Source organism: Haemaphysalis longicornis, unplaced genomic scaffold (genome assembly GCF_048455015.1).
Source record: "Haemaphysalis longicornis isolate Haplotype H1 unplaced genomic scaffold, Haemaphysalis longicornis Haplotype H1 scaffold_12, whole genome shotgun sequence".
Lineage (NCBI taxonomy): Eukaryota > Metazoa > Arthropoda > Arachnida > Ixodida > Ixodidae > Haemaphysalis > Haemaphysalis longicornis.
The window spans coordinates 31,327,963-31,347,247 of record NW_027526225.1 but is presented as its reverse complement, the minus strand read 5'-3'; the positions used below and the strand labels follow the sequence as shown (position 1 = coordinate 31,347,247).

Genomic DNA, 19,285 nt, shown 5'->3' with positions numbered 1-19,285 from the left:
ATGAGGAACCAAGCAATGCATGGTTCCTTAATTAAAAAAAAAGCAAATTGGCAAGGCCGCAGCAAAATAGAAGAAACATAAGTGATAATTTAGGGAGGCCAACACGAATGTGCTGCGAATTTCGGCATCAGTAGCATAATCTCATAAATGGCTCCAAACCTTCACTTGACACTTCCAACGCTGTAGCGGTGATTCCGAATCTGTTATCTATTTTCCATTCACCAATGCCGCAAAGGGCGAAGGCAAGTCGATGTTATTGTAATGGTAATAATGGAGTGTGGTTAAAGCCACTTCATATATTGAGAGCTGATAAGTACAGTAGGAGGTAACCACTGATGCGAAGAAGAATTTGTATCACAAACGGCGCAAGATATCCCCATTCTCATGTCGATGATTTCTCGTGGCTGCTTATGACGGTTGATTCCCGGGATGACTTTCCGTTCATGAAACGATGAGCACCCCTGCTTTCTGCATGCAGTGAAGTGCCAGTTAAACGGCAATTTGAATTAAAATTTTGCTTAATCGAACATTGGTAGCGTTGAAAGCGAAGCAGAAGCCGGTGCTAGGTGCCTGCAGGAAGCGCTGCTTCCGTACCCTATTTATTTAAAAAGATCTATTATAGAGCTCAATACTGACAGCGGATGCTCTAAAAAACTGTGGTTGATTCCTCTGTCATAGGGTTCTGTAAACCACGAAAGTGAAATGTGCAGCGAAATATGCAGAGAAAGGAGCATTATTTGCGGGATGGCGGCGGTCTTGTGGGTGTTCTTGGCAAGCTACGTCCTGCTAGCGGGTCTCTTCAGGAAAGGTGCGACCACTTCGGTCCTGCTCCGCGGCGTATGCGCAGATCAGCTTGTGGAACACGAGAGGTCGAATTTCTAGCTTGAACCGTGCAAGCGTGAACGCGTTCCGCTACCCGCTGGCATTTCTCTTCGCATCAAATCAGTCGACGTTTACGCCATTCGCCCGTCGGCGTCGCTACGACGCAGCTTACGGCAACTGCCGGTGCTTGTTAGCCTTATGATGCACTAGTTCGCGTCAACTCTCCTAGACCGCAGCACCATCAGCGTCAATGAACCTTTTTTGGCGGTTTTCCTGCGTTCTTTGTTCTGGCGTCATTTCCGTGACGTATATGATGTCGTCGAAATCTTGGTGTATCCCAGAAGACAACACTTTCGTGTTAAAACAATCGTGGGCTAGTAGAGAGATAATTTACCAATTTAAACTTTTTTACTCCCAGAAACATGAGAAACGACATCTCCAGCAGTTTCATTACACAGCGTGGCCACGTCATTGCGTACCAGCATCTAGCGACAGTCTGAAGGCTTTCGTGAGATGCGCGCGTCAGAACATGACGGATGAAGGAAATAAAATCCTTGTTCACAGCAGGTAAACAACACTTACGTATGTACATGTGTTCAGACTGAAATAAGATAAACGTCCGTTAACGAACCGCTTTCGTAAATGGTAAAGCAGTTGCTTTGGTAATTCAAATTTCTAGGGAACAAGTTTATGGCCGTTTTTTGAACGACCACAGACTATCTTTTGGGAAGTAGGTGGAAAAACCACCAGAAGGTTGCTATAGAATTTAAAGGACCCTGCAACACTTTCAATAAACGCTTTCACTGTTTCGTTCGCGTCTGGAGGCACTGCGAGAGCTGTAGTTATCGCCAGCAAGGAGCGGTACTGCGTTATTTGCTCGCCGCAGCAGATGGGCCTTCCGTACTGCTTTGTTTTTGTGACTTTATTTTTAAAGTTGGTGTCGAAAAGCGTTCACATTGCTGCAACTGAAGGAAAACTGGCCAACATCCGCTGCATGGCCTTAATGACGTAAATCGAGTCGTCGAAGAACTTCAAGACCGGGAAAGAGGGAAAATGCATTTGAGCGAGTTTTCAAGTTATCTGACGGACATCGAGCAGTAAATTTTGGCTGAGGTACTTTGCGACCCCCTAATCTAAATACTGGGTGTGTTGGGTGACTACATTATGGAAGCATTTACGATTTCCAAAACAGTTGACAAAGTGTTGCAGGGTCTCTATATATTATTTCTCCTTGTACTTCTGACTAATTTGTTCACGTTACTGTAAATGTAATGGTTACTCTGTCAGCCACGGTGCACTAACTGCAGCTACATTTTGAAAATTGGCGTGTTTTCCAACACAGCGAAGGCACTGGCCGAACCGGCACGTTCATCCTCATAGACAGCATGGTGTCTCAGTCGGAGGTGGAGGGTAAAGTGGATTTTGTAAAGCAGCTCCACTCCATGCGGCAAAGCAGGGCCAATATGGTTGCAAGTTTGGTGAGTCCCCTTTACAGTTTTTCTCAGAGCCAGAAATCTCATTCTCGGCGGCATCTTTAGAGACTAGAAGCTATATCACGACATTTCTGCACTCTTTCAAATCGCAGTAGTTATCGCGATAAATTTAGGTCGGAAATGTTCACTGTGTCTTAATGAGTTAATAGGATTCCCCGGTATGGTTAAGAAAAACCATTGTATTAGAATCACTTGCTGTTTAAGTTGACTGTTTTTCATGTTTACATGCGTACAATGAATGCATGCAAAACAATGATGCATTGCTTCTATGCAAATGCTGCTGCAGCATGCGCAAATGCATGCGTTGAGTTATGTGTACACCTGGAAGCATTTGACACTTGTAGATGCTTGTTAAATATAAACTACAACGTTTAAAGTAGAAAAAATGCCAGTGTTAAAATACTCCTAGTCGCATGTCATCCAGGCTAGCTGGTTGTTTTTGTACAAGTTATTGCTGCACAGACAATCACTCACGTGCAAAAGAAGTAGCACAATTCTGCATACTTTACGCATTCTAGCGGGCACAGCCCGCGCAGAATATGTGTTTGACTGGTCAGATGTTCTGAAACGCTGCCTACAACTTTGCAAAACTTTTCGGTTTCGTTTTCACATTTCTCATGTTATTTTGTTTCATAGGAGCAGTACATTTTAGCCTACAAGGTTCTTGTAGCACTGGTTTGCTCAAGAAGTCGGATGTTGACAGTTGAAGAATTCATGAAGCTGTACCGCAACCTCAACTGTGTGCACCCTGCAACTGGGAAGACTCCAATTCACAAGGAGTACGAGGTAAGTAACTTTATTTATTTATTTATTTCAGGAATACTGCCAGCCTTACACAAGGCCCTCGGCAGGTGTGGGTGTACATTATTACACGTACAAAAAAGAAAAATCCCAGCAGCCAAAAATGATAATTATTACAAGTTGAATACAATTTTAAGCATGAACAGGAGGCAGTAAGTAAAAATACTACAGAAATGGAAAAAGAAACAAAAGCAGAAATGAGCGTCTTTTTTCATGTGCGGCTTGTCATACATTCAAGAAAAGAACGATATGGCTGAGGAGACATGCAAGGAAGTAGGTGCGGATTCTTCTTCGCACATACATTTTTGTAGAATGTAACGTGTGGGCTTGGGCTGAAAAAATATGAACTGTTTGTGTCTTTCTAGATTGACAGGTTCTAAAAGGTGATTTGAAAGTAGTATATATTTTAATGGTGTGCTTCGTTTTCTAGATACAGTTTGTAATGCCATTGCACATTTTTACTCGCTTACCTCTAACTGAACACTCGGCTGTGAAGGGGTGGTAGAATCCCGTGGAGAACGAAATACAGAATAAAAGTTTGCGGCTCAAACAGGTCGTCAGGAATACCGAAAACATTGAACTTGGCTAAATGTCAACTAAATATTTCATCAGACATAAATACCCATATTATAGAGCGGTGGTTTGCATCGCACGATCTGTTCTTGTTCATCTGCGTTATTTGCATTAGTACATCTTTGCCTGACATTTTTTTGTGTCGTTCATTGACATGGTGTCAAAATCGCATTTTTCTAGGCCATGACGAAGGTTTCTGAGTCACAAATAATTGAAATCACAAGATTAACCTTAACTATGGCCAAAATATTTTATGACAATAAGAAAGAAATGTGTTAGCTGCCTGGTATAAAACGTTTCCGCCTGGCTTGACAGGTAAAATTTAACTTGCATTTTTGTGGCCTATCAACTTCTGGCATGGCCTAGAAAATTTTGAGAAAGACTGTACATGTTGTACACCGCTGGCAACTCGCCTGCTCCCCCCACCTTGAATCTCCAGCAATGAATTTACGAATGGCAATTTTTGTTTCACAGCCAGAATTGTTTATTTAGATGAAGTTTTTTAGGTGTTTTTTGAATTGTGTTCAAAGGGCAGTTTACTGAAAAACTTCTGACTGCTTGGGGTCCTATTAGGTAAAACGCACGAACTCATTTTGGTATAATGTGTGTTTCTGTAGGAACTGAACCAACTGCGTCTACATTACACCCCTGGCAACTTCGGAGGTGCTCTAGATGGGCAAAACAGCGTCAAAAGTTATTTTGGAACACATTTGACTGGTAAGCGCTCGAAGATTCTCAATTAAAGGGACCCTGCAACACTTCTTTCAACATTTTTTAAAATCTTAAATGCTTGCAAAACCTTGTCACCCAACCCACCTAGTAGTTAGATTAGGGGGTTGCAAAGTACCTCAGCCAAAAATTACTGCTCTATGCTAATCAGTTAACTTGTAAACTCACTGAAAAGATTTTTCTCTCCTTCCCGGTTTTCACGTTCTTCGACGGCCCGAATTACGTCAGTGAGGCCATGTAGCGGCTGTCGGCCGGTTTTCCTTCAGTCGCAGCAATGAACGCTTTTCGATAAGAATTTTAAAAACAAAGCCACAAAAACAAAGGAGAAACGGAAGACGTATCTTGTGCGACGAGCAAATCACGCGGTGCCGCTCCGTGCTGGCCGTAACTGTAGCTTTCGCAGTGCTTTCACACGCGAAGAAAAGAGTGAAAGCGTTTATCGAAAGAGTTGCAGGGTCCCTTTAAAGGTATTACTTTGCGTAGGGCTGCAACCTGCAGGTTACCAACAGCTACTTACAAAAAACTGATAGTTTCAAAAACAAAATAAGGCGAAAAGCAAGGATATGCGGGTGTTAGGGGGTAGAAAGAACTAATGTAACAATGTAAAATTGCGAACTGCTTGTCATACAATGCCAAAAACCCGAAAAGTGTGAAACGAGCAATGAGATATATATTCTAGAGAAGCTGTGCTAACAAAAAAGCATAAAATGCGAAATATTGTAATTCAGTCATCTAAAGCAGTAGTCAGTAAAATTCTAACGTGGAAATATTTAAATCCGAGAAATTACTTCAACGCAAGAACGCAACAGGACAGCAATCTCCTTGAAAGTTTCTAGAAAGCTATACATGGATCGAAGTGGCATATTACAGAGAAGTTCGTTGAGTTGAGTATGTCCTGGCGGCGAGTTTGTAAAGCTTAACCTATTTGGGACTAGTTGTAATCAAGTTTTGTATGATATTATTGTAATTAATGATTCCAAGCCAAAGGCAAAGTGTCATCGAATAAACTCAGTTCTTGAATTGAGGAATACTGAACGTGGAATGTGTATATTTGTCAGTTTGAATATTTTTACGCACCTGAAATGAATGGTAAATATAAACAATGAAATAGTATCACACGTGATTGGAGAAGCCAGTGACCTTAGCATTGCCTTTGAAACAAGCCGTTGCACCTATTAGCGGTGGTTACTTGCGTATGGTGCGATGTGCAAAAATTCATCGGTTGTTAAAGTGGGCTTTGATTTGTGGACTATTTGTGCCGAGCACAACTGATTGGTGCATACGCTTTGTTTTCCATTTAATATGCGTGTGATTGCCGTGACATGAAAACACTTATTGCTGCTTGTTTTCAGCTGATAGCCGGAAGCCAATGCTCACCTCTACACCTGACGGGGACCACAAACAGGGCATCGACCCTGTCTACGTAGATGTAAGAACCCTTACAGCTACTTGTCTAAAGCTTCAATAGAATGTTGAAGCCATGTACAGTTTATAGATGTAAATATTCATCGTGCTCTGCTTGGACAAGGTGAGGGTAAACTGGGGCACCTTGTGACGCTTGTGGCGGTTTTTTTACGACAAATAAGTCTTACCGCCTTTTAGGAAGTGACAGTTTGTGCTAGTTGAATAAAAAAAATCCTGTGAGCTTTCCTGGTCGGACGGTGCACTTTAATATGTGTCGAACTATTCTTTTCTTGTATAGATTGGCACTGTGTTGCCTGGAAATCCCTATTTTCAACAACTCTCAGTAATCTGTCCATTCAAATAACTTTACCGGGTTCTTCCGAACGTCAGTACCTCATCATGATTATTACCTATTTTAAATAATTTCTGCTGGGCCATGGCAACGAAAAGTATAGTTTACGTAACTTGTAAGAAGAATAGTGCCACTGGTCTTAGCAACACATTCTTAACGAGGCTTTTGCGCGCACAGTTTATAGATATTTGACACTTAAGTAAAACAGCAGTTTTATAGGGAGCAATGCTGTGGTCCCGTTCAATACACGGCACTCCTCTGTTTGCTTTTGAGCTACTGCTGATCTGTTTGGGCGATCTGTTGGGACTGGCGTTTGTGTCGCCATGGCAAATAAATGCAGTGCCTTCTTATAGGAATAGAATGTTTTTAGAGGGGCCCACCAAACCTTTCCTATGTTCATGTGTGCGTGTACCGTTAGAAAAATGGCTAAAAATAAAAGTGCTGCGGCGTGGGCAGTTGCATTCGTGGCAGTTTTTAAGGTTCTTGCGCGCTCGGACAACATTTGCCGTAGCGCTACGTTCACTGTGGTTATTTATCCCTGCAGAGTACGTCTGCTCATACGTTCGGTACAAACAAATTACCTGGGCACCCAAGCTTTTTCATGTTTTTCTTAAGTCACCATTCGTGGGCGTCAGTTCACGCTGGCCTAGGTCGCTAAGTTATGCTGCTGAGTTTCTTCTGCCTTTCCCTTTCTCTTCTCATTGCTGATAATGAGCAGCTAGATGAAGTGGACATTTTGCGATTTTTATTTGCATTTTTGACCAATTCCTACCATATGCGTGTTTGTTGAAGTAATGTGTTTAATTTTTTCCCACCAAATTGTACCCCCTTACAGAGTATTTGTTGACCCCCCCCCCCCCCCCACAGACTCTTGTGCAGTGCCCTCGGTCCTTGAAGTATGCATTAAATGAAATGAATTAATTACTGATTCCCGTACCGAATTTTTTACGAAACTGTTTTGGCATTAACGTTGCATTTATTGGGGGAAGTAGTTCACGTGATTCCCAGGGATACAAGATGACAACAAAGCCTCAGTGTTACATATATTGGGATTTTAAATTTCTACAGAGTACTCTTGCATATAGGTTTGGATGAAACAACTAGCGGGGAACCCAAGGTTTTCTTTTATGTGGTGGGAATTTGTGTGTGCTACAGCACGCTGGCTTAGATTACCGAGCAAGGTCCCTCAGCTCCTTGTGCCTTTTTTATAACCTATTCCCAATGCTAAGGAACAATGATATTGTGATACCCACGCTTTTTTATGTGAGAATTCGTGTGCGTCACTTCATGCTGATTCAAATCTCAGAGTTGAGTTACAAACAGCGCAGTAACAGGTCGACAGGACAATGTCCCTGTGCTGTTTCTAAGTCAATGACGTAGCAACTGGCCCTCCTAAAACCCGTGTTGCAGTCAATCACAGTCTTACGTCGCTGAATACCTTCCTCTTTTTGTTAGCCTCCATCCTAACGTTTATAACGAGCAATGATACCCGTGGACGACTTTCGTCTGTCAAATGTCTTGCCATTTCCGTAGGATTTATCGGGCAAATCATTCGCGCGGTTCGCAGGGATTCAAGAAGAAGAACGCCTACATAGTGATGCAAGTTCCGTCTCCAGCGACGGTAGGCATAGATGAATTCTGGGAGTTGGTCGCCAGCAGTTCATCGGTAACTGTAATCACGTTGGGGCCACTTCAAGAGCAGGTATGCCATTTATTGTTACGCTGTATTTTGTGCAACGCCTTCCACTTAGAGCGTGATCTGCGCAGCAGTTTTGCGTAGCCACTCTTATTCTTTAAAAACTTACTTTACACGCAAGCACTACGAGGTGAAATCTTAGAAATCTTGGGTCAAACAATTAAGGCACTAAATTCTTTAGCCATTTGGTTTAACATATCTTCAGTATTATTTAAATAATTATGTGGTCTTTTGTTTAAAGTTTGACCGCAATGCTTTGCAAATTAGTTAAAAACTGCGGTCAATGCAAACTTCCGTCCCATTCACCTGTCACAACTTGTCTGCGATAAAAGCTTGGCTTCAGTAAACATTGTACTTCATACAGCGGCGCAAGTAACGGAAACTGGGATGTAAACTAAAGCCATTCATTTTGAAGTCCTTACGGCCGTTCAAAAATGATATATTAAATAAGGCGATTTTCTCAGACCGAACGCCGCATGGCACTGGACGATAGTAATTCACTGTGGGAGTGGTCTTATGGTTGAGGCGTTTTTAATCCCTGTGGCTTTAAAGACTGCACTTTGCAGACTGCACAGATTTTATTTCAGTGAAAGGCCGGTCAAGCCTCATTTCTTGCTACACGGGAGAGAAACACCGATGCATGGTGTTACACTGAACAACGCCGCCTGTATTAACATTGCCTGACGCGTCGCGCGCTTTTCAATGGGAAGGGTAGGGACGCTTAGTTGAGGCATTGATCCGCTATGTGGCGTGTGCCGGCGGACATCTCGCCTTACGTCACTGCTCGCGAGTCGCGAACGCTGCACCCACTTCTACGACGTGTGTCTGCCAGCTTGCCTGTTGGGCTTCAAGGGCCGTTTCGCTTACATCTTAGCCGCGACGGGGCGCTAGTTCTGTGGCGCACTGGGGATCTCGTTGAACGTGTCGCTCGCTTTATACTTGCTGCATTTTTCCGAAGATAAAGACGGAGGTGGACTGAAATAGTGTAAGAACATTCTGATTGTAGGGTAGACATATAGCTAACAGAAAAACGATATTTTCGGATGGGGCAGCCATTGTTTTACTGATATTTTTCTTTCTTGAGTATTTAAAGAAGAAAAAATTGCGTGCACAATTTTTGTTCAGGCGCTTAGTTCTACGATTACTTTCCAACAATATCACGTGCTTGTAAACTTCACAAAATTATAGGAAACAAAAGGATAAGCAGCTGGGATCCCGCCACGCTGTCCGGGCGCTTCTACAGTACAGTCCTCAATTTTAGAAGTGCGTACCGGGGCGGAGTGCGAACAGCGGGGTCAAAACAGTACCTAAATGCGGAGGGGATAGAGGTGGGATGCCCCATTCAGAAAATTGCAGGGCCTGTAATCCGAGTAGATAAGCGCGCAAAGCCGGCATCAGCCTGCGGCAGCGCAAGGGATTTTGCTTCGTGACAAAGGAAGTTTTATCACTGACAGACCAAGACAGACAGGCATGGTGAAAAACAAGAAGGCGTGGGATCGCCGCCTCGGGAACGCTAAACAAACTTTCCACTATTTTGCATAGTTTCCGAGAAGCGGCGCTGGCTGGCGGACACGAAAGTACGCTGGAAGGCTACGGGGCGGGGAAGGGTAGGAGAGAGCAACAGGAGAGTGGCTGTTTGGCCATTTTTCGCTCACGCGTTAGGCAATGTTTATACAGGCGGCGTTGCATTGAAGCTGTCTATGGCAGGGACAACCACCTGCGTGGCAGCTAACAGAGAACCCTCGGAAGAATTGAGTGCGCGTACGCGAAGGAAACCCCAGTGCGAGCGAAGCCAGGAATGGAAAAGGAACGTCGGGGTCTCTCGTGGCGATACGCGCCATACTTACTTGTTGGTGCGTTTTATTAGGTACGTTGGCGCGTTTTTACGAGGAACGAGGCCGCGAGCATAGGCGGGAAGGAGACCTCCGACGCGGCGGCGAGAGAAGGAGAGCGATCGCGTTCCGCCGATCGTAACTGTCAACAGGCGTATCCCGTGGCCTGGGAAGCGGAACAGGCCGCGACGCCGAGCGCAACCATTAACATCGCGCCAATCCGGCGGCGCTGGAGGAAGAGCGGGCCCGCGACACCGAGCGCAAGAGACGGCGTCGAAAGGGCGGCAACGCAGGGTCAGAAAAAAATTAATCCAAAATGTGGCGTAAATGCATTGGTACCGTCCTGTCGCCAATAGAGCTTGGCTTGTCAACTGCCTTCACAGAGTGGGATGGGCGAAGACGTCTTGCGTTTTCGGTACTTTTCGTACGGCGAATAACCGCATAGCTTATAAAGTGTGTGTGTTTGCAAAATATTTGCTTTACGTTTCTTTATTTAAAGAAACAGGCTTTATAAATACGTTGGTGGTAGGCCGAGATCGCAGTTGTGTTTAACCATAAGCCCACATAGCCAAAGTCAGTTTGTTAAAAGCACCAAAAAATAACAATCGTGAGGTTTAACGTACTCGCTGAGATAGGACACCGGATCAAATGGTAGGCGAAGTGAATGCTAAAAAAATGTTTGGCACAAAATATCCCTTGCTTTTTTTTTTGCTGCCCAACTAACACAAAGTCAGCCAGCACAATACATTTTCCGGGCTGACATCTCCGCAGTTTATTTTAAATTTCCGAACGGATCAGCTAGCTGGTCATTTTCCTCTTTTTCTAGCAAGTACAATTTCAGTTCAAAATTTTAAAATTTATATTTTATACCACACAAAAGCACTTTCAGTACATTTTGATTGTCCCAGTACTTATCAAAGTTTTAATTTGAATGATACACGATGCTGTCCGTCATATTATACCACGCGAAAGAGCGGAGTGACATCCATTCTATGTAGTGCCGCACTACGATACTTATATGTGTACCTGTAGAGGCCCTGGTGGCTCGTGAGGGCAGACAAAACTGCGGCGAATTGCCGGCAATGCATTATTGAGGGGTATGTACTCCGTGCACATCTTCCTGAAACGTGCGGGTGCTACATTTTTTCTGGTATCAGAAGTTTTCTACTAAAATACTGACAATCTAACCTTACAAAAAATTGGCCGCGCATCTGCTCCTTTCGTTGCAACTGTCGTCAAAAGACGATAGTCTTTATCGACTTTTGCCAAGTAAATACCTCCCTTCGCTTTCCCGCTCACATCTCATGTTGTTCCTGTTGCGTCGCGCTCCTCCCGAGCTAAAGACGCCAAAGGTTTGCTTAAATCATTTTAAATTTCCCGCGTTCCACTGCTCCAAACCAGGTGTCTCGATGCGAACGCTGCCGTACGGCGAACACCCGTGTGAATCGAGGCGCCCTACTTCAACGTTTATAGAACCGCGTTTCCCTACTCCACGTGCGTTCCAAGCAGAACGCGGAACCTATCTAGTGCAACCTTTCGTAACTCTTGCCGCTTGAATTCTTCAAATGCGGCCAGAAGCTATATGGTGCGGGCGACAGCAGGCGACGGCGGAGTGATATTTTTTCTTAAGTTGAAGTATTTAATCTCGCCAAAATAAACATGTGCGATTTTCTATAAAGGAACGCTGCAAATATTACTTCTGTATTAATTTGTTGTCTTATATACGCGTAATGTCTTGTTGTTCTTCAACAATATTGACAAGTATAAACATTACAGCAGACTTAGACGGGCACATTTAGCTGTGACTATTGGAGACTATTTCGCAGGCATTGTTTTACTTTTGCCGGGCGGCTGAATAGAGTCACAGACAGACAGACGGACAGACATACAGACAGACCAACATTTCTGGGTTTAAGTAGCCCAAGAAAGACTATCGTCTTTAAAAACAGCGAATTGTTTTCTACTCCACGGGTAACAATATAACCTTACAAAAAAGGTCGAATTCATGTCCTCATGTCCTCCGACTGACCTTATGGCCTTTCACGTCATGGTGCAGTTCTGGCCGGAGAAAGGAAATACGGCAGTTCACAGAGACGTGGCCGTGGAAAACGCCGACAACACTGACTATCCTGACTTTGTCGTGCGGACGTTCAGGGTCACTCAACTCAAGGTAGGCCTGGGTAGTTCTGTTAAATAGCAGTGAAAAATTCTGCTCTTTCTATATCTGGAAGTAACGCATGACCAATTTCCATGGTGCCGATGCGTCCACACGCGGTGGCTGTTAAAGTTTATGCCAATTCGGACAGGTAGAGCATTCGCTTTTACGTGAGCTTCCGTTGAGATCTGCACCCGTACAATGTCATTATAAGCACCTAGGATAGTAAAACTATTTTGCTGTTAGTGATCTGCTGTTGATTGACAAAAAGAATGAGACTGCGGCAACGACACAAGGAAGAACGACGGGACAAGCGCTCACTCGCAACTAACATTTATTTGAGACATCGTCTCGTATTTATACAGGTATTACCACCGGGGGCATGCGCACTGAAATACACTTTGCAGAAAGAACAAAACAGATGATAGCAACACTCAATTCGAAGTTCCCAAAAAATCGTTGATAATAGGTTTGAACGTGTCGACTCAACGCAGGCGATAAGGCACGCTGTAGGGGAGGGCTCAAAATTAATTTTCACCACCTGTGGATATTCAACGTGCGACGAAATCTCGTATACATGGGCATTTTTACTTTTACTTTTCGCCTCCGTCAGAAAAGCTTCCAGAAATTCACACTCAGTGCAAAGTGTATTCAAACTCTTTCGAAAATTCAAACTCTTTCTGCATAGCGTACTCCAGTGCCTATACTCCCAGTGATAATACCTGTATAAATACGAGACGATGTTTCAAATAAGTGTTATCGCGAGTGAGCGCTTGTCCCGTCGTTCTTCCTTGTATGGTTTGCGAGGTCACGTCCTTTTTTTTAAACATAGTGAACAAACTTGCCCAACCGTTTTGTTCAATGATCTGCTGCTGCGCAGACAGCTCTCGGCAGACGTTTTTTGTCCCAAAAGTGTTGCGCGGCTGGCAGGGTTGTCGTTCAGTTCACGCTTCCACATTTTTTTCATCACGAGCAATGTTTTTCGCCCCCCTTTCGACAGCGTATTGGTTTGAAGTGTTACGTTTTTAGTGCTCGCGAACAACTAAGTCCGTCGCTGTCACAGCTGAGGCACAGGCCAAAAAAAGTGTCATTTGGACCGGGGGATGTGAAGCTACTACACCTTGGTTATGGGGCGCGCCGTAGTGGAGGGCGCTGAACTAATTTTTACCACGCGGGCATCTTTACCATGCGGCCAGATCTCAACACAAAGGCGCTTTAAGTTTTCTTCTCCACATGAAAAACAGACACCGTGACGCCTTACCCACTGAGCTACAACGGCGATTCACGCCAAAAAAGTCGGGGTCATTTAACGAACGTTCTCTCCCCAAGAACAGAGGATTAATGCTGTTAGTAATTCCTAGGCCACTGAACGAAGATTATTAAGCAAAAGGTCGTTAGTTTAGTAAGCGGGAAACCGGGAAGTTATCTTAGGCAGCGCGATTCAGCTCGGCACTGCAATAGATTTGCGGCAATTGGTGAAAAACGTGCGTTTTTTACCGAGAAGACGTCGAATAAAATCTTTTCTGCACAAAATTCTCAGACTACAGAAAAAGAATGTTGCGCTCCCTTTGACTTGCACCTCGTTCCCGCTACCTGTAGGCTAGGATTTTTTCCCTAATTTGTCGCGTACTTTCAGGTATGTTGTACAGTGAAGGTTGGCATGTATCGTATAGAAAATGCGCACAGTTAGGGGCTTGAGGCAGAACACGGATCAGCCGTAATTTTGTTCTACTGGCTATGAACGTGTGCCCTATACATGGCGCGGGAAAGGGCTCGTGCCCTTTTATTAAACATGCGTCAGGGCAACAAATACTGGCGTCGCACTAACACGGATTTGAGTTAACTCCGCAGCTGGTCGATTGCGTTTTCACACATTGTCGCTATTATCAACGAAGGGATATCCCAAAGCTGATGTTATATCAATCAATCAATCAATCAATCAATCAATCAATCAATCAATCAATCAATCAATCAATCAATCAATCAATCAATCAATCAATCAATCAATCAATCAATCAATCAATCAATCAATCAATCAATCAATCGATCAATCAATCAAAGCTTTATTATCACAGGATAGGAAAAATGTTTACAGACTATTTTGACCCATAGCCAGGAGGATAGTTTTCGATCCCATACAAACCTATACCTACAAGTGAGTCACAAGTATCCACCAAGGGTTGAAAATAAAGATAACCTGAAAAAAAATGCAAAATGAAACAAAAACGAATCTCATAAAGCACTATAAACATCAACGAGAATTACAATAGCATCATTAAACTACGTTGTGTTTAATTAAGTGAAATATCTTGCAAGACAATTGGAAGTTCCTCGCAGTTTTTACTTCAATAACTACATCGTTCCACACTTTGGCACCGTAGAATTCAGTAAGCCTTTTTCCATAGACGTTATGACAGATTGGCAAGTTGAAGCTGGCATTGGACGATTGCTTAGTGCTCAAAACCGGAATTGAAACACGTTGTGAGAATGCAGGAAATTTATGGTTTATAATTGCGTTTACTAAAAGAGACATCTTGTATTCCCTAATAGTTTAAAACGAAGTACACGCACTTCCTGAAAAATTGTAATTTCCGGAAAGCAAAATGTAGAAAATGATATTATTCTTAGTGCTCGTCGTTGTAATGGTTATAAAAGCGTAAAATATATTTCATTGGCAAGCCCCCAGGCTTCCGTACAATAAATAATGTGGCACTGAATTTAGGTGAAGTATAAGGATCGTCACAAACTGCATGGAAAAAAGACCGCGCTTTGGTTTACGAGAAACAAGTAAACGCACGTTTTCCACACACCTGTTCGATTATATTTTTCCAATGCAGGTGTGAATCAAAGATAACACCCAGACATTTGAAGGAGCTTGCATTCTGAATTGGCTTATCATTTATGTACACACTAAAAGAAGTACCATCAATTACTTTTCTCCTTGAGTGAAAGATGACATGTTTATATATGTCCGTATTTACGGTTAATTGACTGTTCAGAAACCATAAATAGATGCTCACGTACCAGCTAATATGGTATCTTGCATGTCTGATAGAGCATCAGAACAAATTACAATAGCGGTGTCATCCGCATACATTAATATTGCAGAGCTGTGTATTGCGTCAGGGAGATCATTTTCATTAAGTGAAATTAAAATAGAACCTAGTCACATTAGAGGACCTGGTTACAAAATAGGACGTAGTTAGAGTGAAATAGTTCCACGCTTCTGCGGGTGTACTTTTTATTTCTCTTTCCTTATAGAAACCCTCAAGAATCGTGAAACAGTACCACTTCCACTCTTGGGACTGTTACGCAAAGGTTCCAAGCCCATGTGGTACCGTCTTGGAGGCCCTGAGCCAGGTAGAGCGCTGGCAGATGCCTGCCGAAGGCCACCCCATAATGGTGCAGTGCCCGTAAGTGGTCATCTATAATACCTCAAATGGCATATTTTCCGCCATCGACACTTAAAAAAAACGGTTGCTTTAGGGGCCACTACGACCGCACGGTGCGCTGCATGCCTTTGGCATGTAGGTTCCCGGGATGCAACAATCCATTTCGTAAATGCTACAGAGCTGAGAGCAGTTATTTTGACCAACTGCTGACATTGTACCTGCCGTTGGAGCTTTGTGAATTTGAAGTTGAGTCTTTGGTTCCTATTGTAACAGCCTGGGTTCGAGCCCTCTGAATTATGTGTGTTTTTTTTTATAAGACGGGTAATTTTTATGTGAATTGTTTCAAAGTAATTCTTATACCCATTTCTCGGAAATAACAGTGGTTTCATATGCTTTAGATAGCTATTGGCGTAGTGTGCAGCCTATCATCGTATTTCGTTGATGCTTTGTGTAATGCAAGGAGGGCCGGTTCTGTGATGTCGACGAAATGGAATGTTGCACCCGGATTTCAACGGACGAACTGGGGTGATCATACTACGTAGTTAAACAAATTGTATGGTCATGTGTGGATTTAGAAGGCCGTTGACGGCAGAGTAGTAGCAGTAGGCTGCACTGAACTCTAGTGACCAGAAGTTGTTATGCATGACCCATGATAGTGAAGACTATGGAAGGAAGAACACAGAGCTGAGAACCGGTTGTGATACGCCACATTGGTGTCGACCGCCACGACTGTGGGTACATAGAAGGGTCGAAACTAGTTGAGCGAATGGGTAAGCTGAGCCCCCTGCATACGGGATGCCGTACCAGGATGGGTTCTCCATTCTTCAGTACCTAATCGCTCCCCGGGGTACGTTTCCGGCAAGCGAACTGAAATGTCCAACCACTGATGTGGGGATAAAGACAACCACACGTATATGTTTAAAATTGGTTTTACGGCCACTCGTCAGCGCTATATTTCTTGATCCAGATTTCCTAACATAGCCGCTGATAAGAACTCACTATAAGCCGTTCTGCTTTTTAGGGTAAAAAGAAAAAAGAGTGGTGCATTGTTCATTGTTTTTAAACAGGCGCCCTTTTTTATCAGCTAACGTTGATAGCGATTCGCATTAAAAAAAAAACCATCACTGTTCCTTCTTTTGTCACGCAGGGATGGATGTGTTGGAAGCGGCTTGTTCTGTGCAGTAATGTCAACGTGCGAGCAGCTGAAACTTGAGCATGAAGTGGACGTCTTTGGATGCGTGCAGAGGATTCGCCGTAACCGTCCCGAATTCATCGTCAGTGCGGTAAGAACTTCAAACATTTACCTTTTGAGTTGGACGTTTGGGCTCGTGAACGTAAGTAAGAATATATTTAGGAAAGCGAATTTCCGTCGCCATGCACAGGAACGGCAAACAAACAATCCTTAAATGTTGGAATCCTTAAAACTGAATGGATATCGCTCCGAAGCCGCGTTTATAAAGAGTGAAAAAGAAAGGGAGGTAAACGTTGAGTGGGATGACAACCCCCTCGTCTAGTAACGTAATATGTTATGCCGATATGTTTGTGCGTTTTTCATACCGAGTAGAACCATTCATTGCTCGTTGCACTAATGAACGATCCAATTTTTGGACGCAGCTGCTGTCTTAGCGGAGTGTTCAGTGTTCAGTGTTCAGTGTGTTCTTTGTATTTACCATGAGCGAGCTGCGAGAGCTAGCTTTCATTTCAAGCGGTGTTGTGTACGAGAGTTACCAACAAAGAATATTCAGTTCTGAAAATCCGTCTGTGGTTAAAACGATCTGCTGGTACATACATGACTTAGTTATGCTGCAGTGGGGGAGCTTTGATAAAGTTTATAAAGTTTTAGGTATGGCGTGACGCTGCCTGTTAGCGACATACCAACTAACACAAGAGATTTGGCGCTGCATGAGACGTGAATGAACAGAAAAAAAAGAAGCTTGATTCCTCTGTCATACCAATCGGTAAAACACGAAAGCGAAATGTGCAGCGAAATATGTATATGAGCGTGATTCGCGGGTCGGCGGATGTCACGTCGGTGTGCTTTCCTGCTAACGGGTCGCTCCGGCAAAGGTGTAGTGGCATCATTTACGTTACAGATATGACGCCAGTGATATCTTGTGTATCTCGGCAAAAAACATTTTCGTGTTAAAAATACAACCCGAAAACGAACAACCCAAAGTATAACGTACTCTTTAGTACTAAAGGTTGCTTCCCCGCAAGAAGACCCTCTGTGCAGGGGTGCACTCTTTACAGGCCGCTTGCTTCGTTGTAGTACTGGCGTCATTTCCGTGACGGATAGGACGTTAGCGAAATGTTTGTGTACCCCGGAATAAAACACTTTCGTGTTAAAATACTGCATTTATTTTGTCAGTGTACAGTGGCTATGTTACGCTTTAGGGTTTCTAGATATAATTATGTTTTCTCTGTTTAAGTAAGGCATTAAATTAGGCATGTAAAACCACTAAGTCATGGCTAATATTATCGGGCGAGTGACAGCACAGTGGGATGTGGTATATGTAAAACATACAAAATAGGAATGCCAATGTAACGCGGTGTGTACTGTATGCTCAAGTGGCGGCTCGCATGGAGGGCGGTGAAATCGGCAGCTCTCCATCAGCACTTATGACTGCGTTGCGCTTTCGTCGGAGGGAGGGCGGAAGAGGTAGCGGGCGGGACGTCGGGAACCTCGTCTCGACAAAGGCAGGCTTCGTCCACCTTTGTTGGGCCTGGGGTTTTTTGGTTTTTTTGAAATTTGCATTTTGGGTGCTAGCCCCTGTTCATTTATATCTGATTGGCTGCAAACCTGCCATAGCTTTGCTGGTGCGGGTGTTGTTCCCCACTTTTTTTTCTTGTTTTACTTTGAGAAGGGGAACACGGAAATAAATTGGAAACGTGTTATCGAGCAGTGCAACGTGCGACCTCAGTCACGTTGACATGGCGAGGAAGACACTGCATCTCTCCCCTATGCACTGAGCACGTGGAGTTACAAGACACTTGCATTGCAGTCAAGTGTCACTGTATTACGGTTCTGTGAAGCTAAAAGCTGTGCTAATAATACTAGGGGAACCGCTTTGGTACGGAGTATTCACATATGGAATACATTTCTCGAGAGTAGCTTCGCATACAGGGGGAAAATGAATATTTGATGCGACGTTGATTGTGATTTCCTCGCGTATTTTTCAGGCGCAGTACGCCTTCTGCTACGAAATGGCGCACACTTATCTAGACGCGTTCAGCGCCGCCTATTCAAACTTCAGTTGATTCTGCTCTGGCGAACGACGCCAGTCGATCAAAACCTCAGCGCAAACGTGTACGGTGAAGAAGAACAAGTTTTTATTCCGATTCGTGGCTGTTGTATATAAGTTTGCAATTTCTCCATGAAATAAATGTTTCTGTTCTGTAAATTCATGAAACACTGCTAAGAATTTGTGTTTTTAAGCTGTTTTTTTTATTTATAACGACCCTGTGTGCGCTTTCCGTCAACGACAGCTCGGAGCTCCCGATAGCTAGGGGGTTGGTTAGTTATTTTTCATAATAAATTTGTGTTTTAAGTATAAATGTTTGTTATCGAATGGTTATATCGGAACTCAACAAGAACAAAAAACGCTACATTACTTAAACGGGCTGTTGAACTGAGAGTAGTACACGACATAGCTTTTTGTTTTTAGAAAAGACTGTTTCAGCGAAGTTATCGAAACACTGGAAGTTATAACGTGAAGGTCCAAACTTTCGCCATCTTTGCACTACTCTAGCTGCGAATGTGTGCTTCGCTTTTGTTTTGTGCCAGCCAAGGTAGCGTGGGATTGCTCATGGCGCTTGGAAAACAATACAGAGCAGTAATTGTACAGTACCTGCCCAAAAGGAAAAACATTACAAGAGTAAATATTGGAGGCAAGCAACAGGCTTTACTACGAAGTTTAAAGCCATTCAAATGTAGTTTTTTTATTATGTTTGCATTCTCTGCGATTGTAATGCCAAGTAGCGAGGGGGGGAGATAGGAGAAGCTAGAAAGAAGCAAATGGGTGAGCGGTTCCACTGG

At 43.5% G+C, this 19,285-nt stretch overlaps 1 protein-coding gene across 3 annotated transcripts in view; it reads left to right on the top strand.

Annotated features, from left to right (window-relative positions):
- Window positions 1–18,677, top strand: part of LOC144162547 (receptor-type tyrosine-protein phosphatase T-like) — a 90,986-nt gene extending 72,309 nt beyond the window's left edge. The window contains exons 22-31 of one of the 3 annotated variants that reach the window (XM_077693132.1): window positions 1,241–1,389; window positions 2,165–2,300; window positions 2,952–3,101; window positions 4,307–4,382; window positions 5,771–5,847; window positions 7,742–7,876; window positions 11,759–11,872; window positions 15,119–15,270; window positions 16,397–16,532; window positions 18,430–18,677. In XM_077693132.1, the coding sequence (XP_077549258.1) occupies window positions 1,241–1,389; window positions 2,165–2,300; window positions 2,952–3,101; window positions 4,307–4,382; window positions 5,771–5,847; window positions 7,742–7,876; window positions 11,759–11,872; window positions 15,119–15,270; window positions 16,397–16,532; window positions 18,430–18,507 (1,203 nt within the window). In that variant the 3' untranslated portion in view covers window positions 18,508–18,677. Of the gene's footprint in view, window positions 1–1,240; window positions 1,390–2,164; window positions 2,301–2,951; window positions 3,102–4,306; window positions 4,407–5,770; window positions 5,848–7,741; window positions 7,877–11,758; window positions 11,873–15,118; window positions 15,271–16,396; window positions 16,533–18,429 lie in introns of all 3 variants that reach the window. The other 2 variants (XM_077693131.1, XM_077693133.1) reach the window with 2 other exon arrangements.
- Window positions 18,678–19,285: the final 608 nt, after the last annotated feature.